The sequence below is a fragment of the Chaetodon trifascialis genome, chromosome 8 (assembly GCF_039877785.1).
Source record: "Chaetodon trifascialis isolate fChaTrf1 chromosome 8, fChaTrf1.hap1, whole genome shotgun sequence".
NCBI lineage: Eukaryota > Metazoa > Chordata > Actinopteri > Chaetodontiformes > Chaetodontidae > Chaetodon > Chaetodon trifascialis.
This window is the reverse complement of record NC_092063.1, coordinates 25,927,803-25,942,284: the sequence shown is the minus strand read 5'-3', so window position 1 is coordinate 25,942,284 and position 14,482 is coordinate 25,927,803. Positions and strand designations below refer to the sequence as shown.

The window sequence follows — 14,482 nt, the reverse complement described above, 5'->3', positions numbered from 1 at the left end:
TGAAATCTTTTAAGAGTTCAAATCTGAGTCCATTTATTGTTAAAAAAGTCATGGCTGACATTGAGCTGCCTCACAGGGCGAGTTTTTCACTTGTGCCATCAGTTTCATCCAAAATGACTCCCTTTTCTGTTTCCCGGTGCCATAACCGCCTACTTTCTTTGCAAAATCTCTACCTCCAGGCTATAAGTCATCTCGCGTGTTCACTCCTTTCTTTCTTTTTCTTTCCCTCAAACACAGACAAGCTGCAAAGCGAGAGAGAGAAAGAAAGAGGGAGCGGCCACGCTAAGTTGAGCAGACTCCACCCAGAAAACAGCCAGCGAACCGAGAGACAGTCGAGACCATAAAAATGAGTGGTTCACACCCCCGGCTCCACCAGAGCGCCGCGCCCGCTCCCAACGCTCTCTCCACGGACAAGGACGCAGAAATGCCCGCCACGGAGAAGGACCTGGCCGAGGATGCGCCGTGGAAGAAGATCCAGCAGAACACCTTCACTCGCTGGTGTAACGAGCATCTGAAATGCGTCAACAAGAGGATCGGCAACTTGCAGACGGACCTCAGCGACGGGCTGCGGCTCATCGGGCTCCTGGAGGTCCTGTCCCAGAAGAAGATGTTCAGAAAGTACAACCAGAGGCCCACTTTCCGCCAGATGCAGCTGGAGAACGTGTCGGTGGCTCTGGAATTCCTGGACAAGGAGAACATTAAGCTGGTGTCGATAGGTGAGTCAGAGAAGTGTGTGCACGCGCAGAATGAGCGCAGAATGGCATGAATGAGTGGCAGTGTGTGCGCTGGGCTTTGACCGCCGCCTCATTCAGGTGGCCTCTCCTTTTTGATTAGCTGATCACTGTGCATTCTTGTCTGCTCTACTTGAGCAGTGCTGGGCACCAGATAAACTGGACTATAATGTCAAATGCATGTGCGCAGAGGCAATAAAGTTGAGCATGTTGCTGCCCAGTAGAAAAAAATCTGTCACCTTAACAAGAAAGTGGTGAAACACACTTGAGTCCAGCAGTTTCTCGAGCTGCTGGTGTTGGTAACATGACCAAGTGTGTTTTCAGGGAGAGAGCAGGCGTTTCCCTGGTGTCCAGGCTCGCTGTGCTTTTGTCTCTGGCTGTCCAGAGTTGAGGCGGGTTGTTTTGGGAGGAGGGGGTCTGACTGTGCAGAGGGGCCCCAGGCTTTCTGTGTTCCTCTGCTGCCTGAGCCGGGCTGGGCCGGTCCGAGCCAAACTCTGTGGGCCGGGATGTCATTCAGGCCTAGAAGGATAGAGCTGATCCTGCACACACACACACACACACACACACACACACACACACACACACACACACGCACACAGAGACACAGGGCTATTGTCTATGCTCATGTCGTGCAGTGGGCTGGGGCTGGATCTTCACAGCATTCAGCAGGACTTGGCTCACATTGGTGACATAAAACTGGGTTTAATGGGCTTTGCCTACATGCAGCTGCCTGCCTGCTCACAACACTGGTGGTTTTGCAGTTGTTTATCAGATGGCAAGTGAATTAAAGTCATTTTCCCCTGAGCTGACTGGGACAATATAGCCTTCTCGTGTTGCACTTTCTAGTAAATGGCCTCACTGCAGTGAATGAGCGGCTCTCACAGAGGTTCAGAGGTCTTTCATGAACTTGTTTCCACATTTAATCTAACCGTTAATTCAATCCATTGTTGAAATTGCATGGGCATGACTAATTGTATCAGATGTTTCACCCTCCCCACACCTGGAGCAAAGGCAGGCAGCAACACTGCTCCCTGAGACAAAGCCTTTATGGACAGAAACTCTGTGGTCAGAAGGAAAGGCAGAGGTTTGTGACTGAGTCTGTGTGAATCAGACATGAGTGAGTCCCTGTCATCCCCTGCTGGGGAGCATCTGGCTCACCTCATGGTTTCCACACACATGTTCCTGCTCCCTGCTGCAGCCAGCAGGTGAGCTGATAGCACTGTCTGAAGCTCATGTCAAAGGCTACTGTAGCCTGACCTTCATTTTGGTGGACATGAAGAGCTGGAGCTGCTGTGGACAGATCAGATCAGCAGAGACTGTGTTTATCAAGACTGTGGGGGACAATAACATATACCATCTATGCAAATGGATCATAATGGCAGTTGCTTGTGTGTTGTGCTGGTTTTCAGGCCACAGTAACAGGCACCAATGAGCTATCCTAGTCAGCTCTGTCTGTCTGTCTGTCTGTCTGTCTGTCTGTCTGTCTGTCTGTCCGTCCGTCCGTCTGTCTGTCTGTCTGTCTGTCTGTCTGTCTGTCTGTCTGTCTGTCTGTCTGTCTGTCTGTCTGTCTGTCTGTCTGTTCCTCTAGCTGACTCACTGCCATCCTAGCTGCTCCTCTTGAGTCATTTAATCTGAAGATGAGAGAGGAGCCTGCTCTCCTCTTTTACTTCCTCCTTTCATTGCAGAAAATGGGCACACCCAGCAAGCAACCCTCACCACAAATTACCAAACTGCCATCACTGCTCAGCATGATGCACAAGCTCCCTCCCTCTTTCTTTGGTCTGAAGCTCTGGCTGTCTTTCTGCTTTCTTTCACCAGCTTACTTTAAACTTTATTTTCACATTTTCTGCTGTTAGTTTCATTTCCCTGATTGATGACTTTGAAGATGTGTGGACATAACGATCAAACAGGATCTTAATGTCCACACCTCTTTCATTTCTCATTTCACTTTTTTTTTGCTTGCTTGCTAAAAATGGACATGTATTGATATGCACCAGCACCCAGTGTAACACTGTCACCATGAGTCCATGCTTTTCCTCACATACCACTCACATGTTTTTATGGTTAATATGAAGCTGGAGCCAGCAGCTGGTTAGCTTAGCATACAGACAAGAAATGAAGAAACATCTAGCGCAGATCTGTCCCAAAGGTGAAAAGATAAATAAATCACCAACACACCTCTGACGCTCACTAATCACCATCTTTTGTTTAATCCATGCAAAACGCAAGTTTAAAAGCAACAAGTTGTGGTTTCTCGGGTAGTTATGTGCCAGGCTCAGTGACTAGCTGGAAGTCATGCAGTCGGCCAAGAAATAGTCCCCCGCATACCCCCATAAAACCACAGCTTTTCATTTACACTTGGATTTTTGTATGGATTAAACAAATGAGATACAACGTGCACTCAGGTAGCCAGATGTTTTTCTTCTTTGCATCATTGTTCATAAATTCTGTAATAACCTTTCAGTATATTTTAATTCAAGTGGTCTGAGAGAAGTCTAATCTTCTGTAAGCTCTGTTTTCAGGCTTAGATAATGTAGCCTGTGACGGGAGACTTTGACCAATCACAAGTCATTTCAGAGAGAGGGCATTCCTATTGGCTTCTCTACAGATGCAGATGCAGTTGCATGTCCATGAAAATCCTGCAACTGGAAATAAATTCCAATATGTCCATTGCCTACAATGGCATATATTACAAATCATGAGTGTAACACTCATGTTCGATGCCATAGCGCTCGTATCGACATGTGGCAGTGAGGCATGGTGACAAAGAGGGGGGGATAACTTTTGAAGGAAAGATTTTATTGTTTTGTTACTTTTTGGGCAGAGCCAGACAGGCTATTTCCCATGTCTGCAGTCATTATGCTAAGCTAAGATAACATCACCTGGCTGTAGCTTCATGGTGCATAGACATGAGAGTGGTATCAGTCTCCTCATCTAACTCTTGCGAGTGAACAAGTTTACAAAAAGGACAAACTGGCGTTTGAAACAATAAATTGACCAGCAAGTGCTTGGGTCTCTGTACATAAAAAGTATGGTCTACCAGCTCTATATGGAAAGTGTCCTGTCCTTGGCACTATATAAAATGGATTATGGTTGGCGATGAATATTCTGCCATTGACTAATCGATTAATCAACTCATTGTTTCAGCCTGAAGTTAAACAGCAAACGCTTGCCAAACTGTGGCCTGCTCCACCAGCTTTAATCACAGTGTGTCATCACTGAGATAAGGGTCATCACTCGAAATGGATCCGCTGTTGTTACCATGTCGGCCGCAGCAGCAGGCTGTGAAATAAGAGAATCGTAACAGTTAACCAACCTGCAGTGTGTCCAGCCCCAGTGGCAGTCTCCTCGCATTCCCAGCACAGACTGCACTTCAGTGTTCACTGTGATGAGGTTTCAGCCCAACAGGTAATCTCGCTCTCTTGCAGTTTTGACAAAATCCCACATGATCTGGCACCAGCAGCAGACACATGATTACTGATAAATCCAGAGGAAAACTTTCATGCATTCAGTCAGGAATGCAGTTAAAGAGTGTCAAGGCTGCCATCTAGCAGGCAGTGGAGTGAATGAGGGAGAGACATTGACTGTAGCACTGATCAAACAGGCTCAGGCTCGCTGGGTTTCACACTGTCAAGTCACTAAGCTGTAAACTCTCCATGTGATTGGCCAGGCTCTGTATGTTTAGTTTGCAGAGATTAAAGAAAAGTCTCAAATTCATCTGATCTGTAAATCTTGAGTTCTGTGATGATATTATTGTTGTGCATGTGTAAAGACCGCATCTGTGCATATTCCACTGTGCTCATCACACCCATGTTTGAACAAGCTCAATCATTTCACTTGGCATCTCCTTGTTTGTGCGTGTGTGTATGCGCAACAAAGCTTAAACGCACATTAGCTGTTCAGCAGATTAAGACTTAGTGACAGTTTTATTAATTAAATGATGTGCAGAGGTTCATTCTGTGTCAGCTTCCTGTCAGGAGCATCTTTGCTCCGTCCTGTCAGCAGCCCAGCCCAGATTTCAAAACCTTCAACAAAACCATCTTTATCTGTGCTTGACTGAGCCTGTGTGGAGTTTGTCGAAACAGTACGGTGGCAGCGATTGTGCCAAACTCTTCCCGTCATCCACACAGGCAGGATGTGAAAGCAACAGAGCTGTGGTGTAACTTCGTACCTGGCGGCTCCCCTGTCTTTGCCTGGGAGCAGAAACATGCAGGTTGAGACAGACGCCTGTGTGGCAACAACTGGGCTGTCTCCTCCCGTTACTTTGTTACATAATAATGAAATCTGCTCTGCAGTACTGATAAAAGGAGATCAGTGTACTCACAGCAGAGTTATGCTTGTGTTTTTGCAAAACTAGTTGTTAGAAATGAGACGTGCTCATCTGAGTTAAAGTTAGACTGACTTTTAATAGATAAAGAGATAATATAATCTTCCTTTTACAGTTGGAAAAAATGAATTCCTAAGCAATAAAAGACATTTCAGCAGAGATTTTAATGCTACAGTCTTACGTAATCTAGTTTGACCCACAGCTTATGGTGGTTAATGTTGGCAAACTTTACATATTGCTGTGCAGCTTTTTATGCTTGTGCTACAGCTAGACTGTTTTTAGTCATGTCATTTTTACTTAAGTCACAGATCAGCTGTCCAGTGCAGTGAAACAAACAAAATAAGCCATGTTCCCTGATATATTTATCTGTGAAAATGCTAAAATGTAGTGTAGCAGTAGCGGAAGCAAAGCAAAGGAATAAAGTTTGCAAACTAACTCCGTTATATCAGTTAACAGAAAATTCTGCTGAACAGTTTAATATCATTATTGTTGTTGTTGTTAATAAAAATATTATTCGAACTTGCCAAGGGCACTATCCAAATTGCCCAAGCTGCAATTTTGTGATAAAGGTAAAATGTGTGACAAAAAGCATTATAATAAAGTACTGCTGTGCTGCAGAGATACACTGGCCTTCAGATCTTTCTCCAGAAAACATGGTACAGACCAACAAGTGTCACATCATCATGATTTCCAAAGTTTTTCAGTGAGAATGAAATTGTCATTCAAAAATGATAGTTTCCACTCACTGTGGATCATATAATACAAGCAGCAAGAAAACTCTGTAGTGTATTAAAGAGAGCAGGGGTTAGAACATTTTACTTCAAATGTTCATTTGTGGAAGGAAGAATGTGTTATTTCTTCTTTAAAAAGTTACAGTGTAAAGTGTATAACCTCGACCTGAATGTGAGAACTTGCCAATCCTTCTCTAACATATACTCCATTTAAAAACAGCACAAGACAACATATTCAATGTTTGACCTCATCAGCTTCATTGATTTTTGGAAATATCTGCTTATTCTGAATTTGATGTTTCAGTCAAGTTGTGACAGGAGCAGCTAAAGACTGGGAAAGATGTGGAATGCTCCAGAAACACCTGTTTGGAACATTGCACAGGTAAACAGGTTGATTGTAACAGGTGATAGGATCATGGTTGGGTATGAAAGGAGCATCCTGGAAAGACTCAGTTGTTCACAAGCGAGGATGGAGAGAGGTTCACCACTTTGTGAACACATGATTGGATAAAGGAGATTCATACATGGACTCAGGAACACTTTGGAAAACTGTTGCTGTTGTTTGTTTGCAAATAGCTGCATTTTGTTTTTATTGCCATTTTATACAGTGTCCCAACCTCTGTTTGGAATCAGAGTTGTATGTGTGGAGAATGACCTTGTCAGGTGTGCTGGGACACAGTAAGAAAAGACTGGTCTGTGAGAGAGCTCATCATAAAAGGTGTCATTAAGAGAAACAGCTGACTCACCTTTGAATAATCAGACAGTTACCAAAACCCTTTTTTTCTCCTTACACTGAGGTTTTGACTGCAAGCTAACTTGCTGTGTTGCAGTGATGGGGATGGAGTGGCTGCTCACTATGACTGTTTCTACCTGCGTTGATTTACCTTGTGTTAGATTTGGACTGCAGCTGCCACCCAGCAGCAGTGATGCTCAGTGTTTACATGCACTGTATTTACTCAGACTCCAAAGGCAGATCGCAAGACCATGCACACTTTGGCTCGGTCAGCACAATCTGTGTAATGGTGAATGAATGAAAGTGAACAAAATGCCAAGTCATATCAAATCACTGCATCACATTGACACAAAAATCTAACATGTTAATTAAATGTTGCAGTAAAGCACTACTGGTAATTAATTTACAGTATATTAGCAAATTAAGCAGGGATATTAGAGAGCTTGGTGTAAATATCATCCTCTGATAGTGGATTCATTTCAATAGTCTCACTTTCTGTCATATCACCAAACTCCAGTTCTGAGCAGTATGTACTTGAAGCTGCTCCAATCGATATTGTATATTAGCAATGGATCAAATGATTTCATGTAATGTGAAAAGTGTCACTCGCTCGCCAAGAATGAATTATTACCAACTCTGCAGTCCTCCTCTGCTCCACTGTCTTTTCACTCCCCTTTTTGATTTCACAGCCTGCATCTTTCCTGTTTTAGTTCACTCTCTTCACTTCATCAGTGTTGTTGTTTTCAGCAGACAGACGAACGCAGCAACTAGCTGGTGAACATAGTGGAGCATTTAGCAGGTAAAGATCCAGTATTTGTGAGCAGTTGGTGGAGATCAAAACAGAGCTAAAAGGAGAGTAGTTCTTGGGCTTAGATTCATCAGGCCTCGAGAGGCACAACTCCAAATGAATGTCAGTGTTGCTACAGTTCTGTTGGAAGCCACTGTTTGCTAACAAGTTCACCATATCAACTTCATAAAGTGATAATATGCCAGTGTTTATGGCTCGTTTCTGCTGCCCTTAAGTGGCCACAACATCAGTTAATGCAGGTTTACACTAAATGTCCTGAAGTAATTACAACAGTCATGCTAAAGCTGCAGTATCAGTCATCAGACAAGCAGAGAGCACTACATGGACCCAGACCCAGACCCAGACCCAGACCCAGACCCAGACCCAGACCCAGACCCAGACCCCGGCTGTAGACTGAGAACCCGCTTGTGTAAGGGATATCACACAGCATCAATTTTAATCTTACGTTTCAGAAACAAGATAAAAGTGCATGAGACAGGGGCTGTGGTGGTGTAGGGCAGAGATGAATGTTGGCCAGAGTATGAGATAACGGAGATTTTAGCCACTATGTTAAAATGGATCACTTCCTGCCAGCTCATTATCATTAACATAACTTCCTGTCTGGACAGGCAAAAGGGGACTGGTCAAGTGGATACTGAGGATTAGCAGAGTGCACATTCCCATTCAGTACAGTGGTATTCAGGCTATTGCATTACATCAGAGTTGGAAACATGCCCCAGCACCCCATGGCTCATGTTCAGACTGAACAAGCAGACACAAAGCAACATATTCTTTAATTAACTCACAAAAAACTGCAGTTGCTAAGTGAGATATTAAGATAAACTGCAATGATGCCTTATTTTGTAATGTAATAACATTCTTTCTTATGTAAAATGTTGGAGATCAAACCCAGAAAAGTGCACTGAGTGAGCAGAGTGGTTAGAGTTTTTGCTGTGTGCTTTGTTTACTGTCATTATGTATTTACCTACAAACAGACACAGCCTGGGCTCCCATGCCAGAAACGCATCTGGAGGGGATCTACTTTTCCAGACCTGAGTCATTTTTGCCAGGCCAAGAACTATCAGTTACTTGCAAATCTAAACTCTGCTCTTATGGTTGATCATAGTTCTCAGATGTTTCCAGGAAACAAACAGTTGATTAGAGCTGCATGGTATTAATTAAACCTTCTCATTCATTATTTTATGTGGTGCCGGTGTCCTCCTCTCACTGCCTCAGCCTCTCTCTTAACTTACTCTTCTTCCTGCTCCCTGTTCTCATGTTTTTCATTTTTTGTTCTTTGCCTATCCCTTGAAACTAACGTTCTCTCTCCTGCTTTTTTAAAAAAAAATTTTATTTTGCATTTCTGGTCTCCTCACTCAAATGAACATATCTCAGCCCATCCTCAGTGGGTGCTGTTGTCAGTGCTGGCTTTAAAAATGTCTCACACAGCACTTTTCCCTGCCTTTTTCCCTCCTCTTTTCTCTCTTGGCCTTCCACTTTCTTTCCTGCCTCCCTTCCCTTGTCCTGTCCTCCCTCCTCCCTCTGCCTGTAACCAGAGCCCAGGGAATTGGAGGGCTGCCAAGATCCAGTTTGCTTCTGCCCTTTTAAGGCTAAAAAACCAGGAGGAACTTGTTCCAGTGGAGGGAGTGAAGAGAAGGGAAGGGAGGGAGGGAGAGAGGATGACTAGAAGGAGTTGAAAGGAAGAGGAGGAAGTAGAGTAGCTCCAGTGTGGCTTGTTGCATGGAGTTAGAGGGAGGAGAGGAGGAGAGGTTGGAGCTCCAGGTCACAGATTTTCTTTGGGATGTTTGAGGCTACAAGCTGAATTCATGTCGAAGTTATAAAGCTACGAACAAATTATTTGAGAAGTCTTTAGATGTTTTTGGTGTGTGTGTGTGTGTGTGTGTGTGTGTGTGTGTGTGTGTGTGTGTGTGTGTGTGTGTGTGTGTGTGTGTGTGTGTGTGTGTGTGTGTGTGTGTGTGTGTGTGTGTGTGTGTGTGTGTGTGTGTGTGTGTGTGTGTGTGTGTGTGTGTGTGCGTGTGTGTGTGCGTGCGTGTGCGCACACGCTTGTTTGTGTGTGATAAGGGCAATGTGGAATGTGTGACATTTCCTCAGTGTTCTGTCTGACTGGGTTCTGGTCACTCCAACCACTCCCCCTTTTCCAGGCATGACTTGTTCTGTGTGTGTGTGTGTGTGTGTGTGTGTGTGTGTGTGTGTGTGTGTACCATTGTACTGCTAGACCTACTACACTTTGACTATCTGTCTGAGAAGTCTGCCAAAAGTAAATGTGTTCAGCATGTATGACATGATCGTCCCACTCACTCAGTGCTGTACTTATACGTAACAGGTTCAAGGCCAGTGTTGTGTGTAGAGTATTGGAGGAATGATAATGGGTGGGAAGGCCACATTAAAATTAATTCCATCACAATTCAGCACAGTTGTAATCAGTAAAACAGTTTAATCTAAGACTAGAATGAATAATGTAATTTATTCAAATTTCTAAGTAGATAGAATACAGTGAACAACTAAATTGATATAATTAATTAATTATACTTGCTATTTTTAAAATATCAGTCATCAACATATATTTTTGGCTGACAAATAATAATAATAATAAAAAAAAACCTTATATGGCACTTTTCAAAACAAAGTGTTCACAACTGTTTTACATGGTTTAAGTAGTGTCAGACCATTTCAGGACTGAGGCAAAATCCAACTATAAAGATTAAAACAACAGCAATAATAATAAAATAGACAAGACATGTTAGAAATAACACTACATCCTCATGCAGAGTTGAGGGGCCCTGATTGGTCACCAGCAGTCTGGGCCGGCACTTAGGCACAGCCAGCAGAGCCCTGCCTGAGAATCTGACACTGTGCTCTGGCTCATGGGGGAGCGGCAATTCAACAATGTGCTGTAACCGGGAGCTAAACCAGTGCTTTAAAAGTAATCATTCAAATCCTAAAATCTGACTTTCAAAGTTATTTTTCATATCAAAGGTCAGTGTCAAATTTCACACCCAGTTTCTGGCTGCAGGTTTGTTATCTTTAGACAGAGAAGAAAAATACTTTTGTAAAATAGAGGTGGCCTGCCAAAGACAATGATTTCAGATTTGTTTTATTTTATTTGTACAAAGTTTTGGGACAGCCAGCACTGTATTTCTGTCAGCAATTATTCTGAAGTTTGTGTTTATGTTTATGTCCCAATGGCAGCATGTATACACAAAAAAGTGGACCAAGGATGGGGCCTTGGGGAATGCCACAGGCCAGAGTGGCCACAGAAGACATAGATATTATTAAGCTCTTAAGATATTCATAAAGGAAATCAACTCAGAGTAGTCAGTCTTCTCTAAAGAAAGTTATTGGAGGTCTAGCTTAAAAAGGAAATGGAAACAAGTGTTTAAAATTATGTCTGTCTGACCTGCTTCTGAATATGCATACACTAAATACCTAATCACACAAGCAGGGTCATGTATTGGTAGATAGATCTATGTCCTGACAGTCCTTCCATTCTTTTTTCTCATCTCTTATACATTATGTATGAACAAGTATAAGGATATTATAAGGACACTGTGAGCGATGGGCAGGGCGACACCTCAGGGCCATCTAGATCTTCTGTGCTGTTTCGTCGTTGGCCTTATAAGATCTCTGTACTAATCTGCTCCAGATGTTGCACTACAATCTGAACGTTGTGCAGAACCTTTCTTCCTGCTGTTGCTCCCCTCTGCGCATTCTCCACTCCTCCCTCCCTCTGCCCCCCTGAGTTCAGGTCAGGCTTGGGATCAGGGGTTGCGATGATGTCATTGCAATGTCACTTGGGGGAGGCAGCAACGAGCCAAATCGATGAGTCATGGGAGTTTTGGGGGCAAAAGGAGCATTGACCACAGACATGCACACTCTCCATACGGTAGCCTCAACACTCTGTTCTCTCCCTCTCTCACGCACGCGCGCACACACACACACACACACACACACACACACGCACATACTCTCACAGTGGGGGGAGGGTGTGAGTCAGCAGGCAGAGGGGGAGTCTGCGGCACTATGTGTCCGTATATGGGCTCCGTCAGGCTTGGTGCGCTGTGGTCTGCCGGGAATGCTGGCAGATTCCTTGCATGTTTAGTGGCTTTGTGTGTGAGAGGCATGAATCAAAGGGCAACACATAGACACACATTTTCAGAAAGTGTGAGTGTATGTCCAAACAATGACTGTGAGGAGGACAGCTTCCTGTCTGCTGTCCAAACCTGAGATGATGCCCTGTGCTGGACAGCTTTAATTATTGTTGACCTCTGTGTGGATCACTGAAACTGCTGTGTTAAAGTGCTAATCAACTGCTCTAGTGACGGTAGATTATACATGGCAGTTTGTGATGGTAGTTTTTCACTCATTTTGACTTTTTCTAGACAAATAATTATTCAATTAACTGAAACACACAATTTTTAATGCAGCTGCAAGGAACATTTAAGTGGATATGAAACAGTCTCAATGTAATACTGATGGCTCTATATGACCTACATGAGCAAACAAGACCATCAGCAAGATGTTTGGCTGTTTCTATGTAGTTATTCTTAATGGCTGTCACCAGCCCTGGTTCCCTGTTTAATCACATGAAACGATTTATGGCCTGCGGACCAGAAGAGCCAGTGTTTACATTTTCAGAGGCAAAGTTTCACAGTGAGTAGTAGGTTAGCAAATCAGGAGGGATTTTTCTGTAGAGAATTTTATTTTTGACATTATAGCATTATATCTTGTGGTTATGACTGATAGTGGGGTGACATCAGCAAAGAGGAAAAGAATTTAGTGAAGAATAAACAAGCTTAAAGGCCCAAAACGACAAGATGTGGTTTACAGTTCATGGAGGGAATGGTCACGGTGGATGTGACTGTAACACAACTGGCTTAGCCTTGCTTTGGGGCTGTATCTTGCTTTTGGCTTATTGTTATGAAGACATAACAGTGCTAGAGAAGGTTGATAACTTAAGCTTTTAATGAAATTACTATTACTGAGCAACTGAATCTGTAGGCTTACGTGTAACCTAAGCACGTGAACAAAGTCAAAAATAAAACAAAGTTTACTTTGTCATGTTATAGATATCAATCTTACATTACCACAAATAGATACATTACATCATCAGTGTGTGAGTTAAAGAAGAAAATGATGTTACAAATAAGTACCATCTTTCTTTCACTCGCTTCCAAAACAAATGCATGTGCTAGCCAGGTCAAGATGTTTTTGGTGCCTTCGTCTACGTGGGTCAACAAAATCAGCACAAAATCGAAGTTCCTTGCTGTAAAATAATCATTAGTTGAACACACTCTGTGGGCTTCTCTGCTCTTGTTCTGGTCATGTTGTGGTCCTGTTATACTGTGTTTGTGTTGTGGTGGCTGACGGGCTGCTATGTGACACATCTCTAACAGAGCTGATCTGCATTCCTGCTGCAAGTACCAGCCTGTGCTACACATGCAGGCCCCATCCACACCCTCCTGTCAGTCCAAATGGCAGTTTATAGCTATCATTTGTATCTCTGTCTGTAGTCAACATCTCTCTCTTGTTCCTCCCTTTCTCTTCTTTGCAGTCACTCTTTGCTGTCTCTCATGTCTCTTGCTTTTTTGTTAGTCTCTTCTTCTTTGCTATCATTCCTGAGTGGACTGAGTTACCACTCGGTCGCTGTAACGATCTAGCTCACTCATAGTTCCCACGATGATGGGTCATCCAAACAAGCCTTTCATCTGACCCTTCTGTGCTTTATCACCATGCAGGGCGTATTTTTCCACTGGGAGCAGCTGACATGTCATGTATTGCAGGGCTGGCAGCTTCGAGCACTGTTGTAGTTCAGCATGTTGGCAGAGAACTTCTCTAATTTAAAGTCCTCTGATCTGCAGCGTGCATGTGTTTCTGTGCGTGCTACGTTTGATTTTTTCATGTCTGAACAGCCTGTGTTTCTCTTCTCTTCATCATACATCAGACAGACAGATAGAATTTTGTGTTTCCAAATTGGGAAATTCTTGTGCTCTAGACAGTCCACCCCCTCCCCCTTTTGGTTTAGACCCCCATCCAGCCCGCCCGACCCTGTCCTCAACTCTTCCTGCAGCTCTCAGAGCCTCCTACTGCAGGCCTTAAGTAATGAGCCTGTTCAGTAGCCCCAGCCCCAAAACCGCAGCCCCAGCACTCTTTAGCAAAAACATCCAAGGACAAAAAAAGACTCATTCAAGACCTCATTGTTATTGAGGTTGAGCTGCTGCTACCAACAATTATTCCAGTCTAAACAACAATACCAAAACAAATGAAGTTGACAACAGTGTGAGCAGCGCTGCAATCAGAATAGCCTGAAGCTCTCCTGTCCAGAGCTGTTATGTTGGCCTCATTCTCTCTGTTTTCATGCCGTCTGCAGTGCTAATCAGAGTGTTGAAACGTCTGAACTTACAGAGAAACAGCCAAATGGACGCAGCTGCTGTCAGACGTGGGATTCACACACGTCCCCGTTAACAGACCCAAAGCAAACTTTTCAGGCTTCCTGCAGAAAGCTGAAAGCCTCAAACCCAGCAGGCCTCTTCCGTACACCCTTGATAGCAATCAGCCCATAGCCTCAAATTCCTACAAGAACCAGAACTTTTCCTCCCTCACTGTGTTCTAATCAGCATCAGCTAGGAGACTCTCCAACACACTGCTCCACCCTTTCCTCAAGGCTGGACCTGGGTAATCATCTGTCCTGATCAACTGCCTCTTTCAACGTGTGTGTGTGTGTGTGTGTGTGTGTGTGTGTGTGTGTGTGTGTGTGTGTGTGTGTGTGTGTGTGTGTGTGTGTGTGTGTGTGTGTGTGTGTGTGTGTGTGTGTGTGTGTGTGTGTGTGTGTGTGTGTGTGTGTGTGTGTGTGTGTGTGTGTGTGTGTTTCTCTTCCTCATGCCTGGGCTAGCTTCTGGTTGCATCACTTTCTCCTCTGTGGTTCTGCCTGAACACAGACAAACGCCTCAAATGTAACTCCGAACAACCAAACATGTTACTGGATGTGCTGTTGTGTCAGTCTGTTGTAATATGGACTGTGTGTTACTGGAGGAGTTTAAATCTCTCCTGAATTATCTCCACTCCCACAACACACTTCATGTTACTACAGAAAATCTCAACATTCTAATAAGGGTGGTGGCTGTTCTCAAAACAAAAGGTGTCACATGCATGTGC

General features: G+C 43.8%; 1 protein-coding gene across 3 annotated transcripts in view; it reads left to right on the top strand.

The window, feature by feature from the left end:
* Positions 1-232: 232 nt before the first annotated feature.
* The window catches only part of flna (filamin A, alpha (actin binding protein 280)), a 44,989-nt gene continuing 30,739 nt past the window's right edge, over positions 233-14,482 (top strand). For all 3 annotated transcript variants that reach the window (XM_070967608.1, XM_070967609.1, XM_070967607.1), the window contains exon 1: positions 233-716. In XM_070967608.1, the coding sequence (XP_070823709.1) occupies positions 347-716 (370 nt within the window). In that variant the 5' untranslated portion in view covers positions 233-346. The remainder of the gene's footprint in view (positions 717-14,482) is intronic.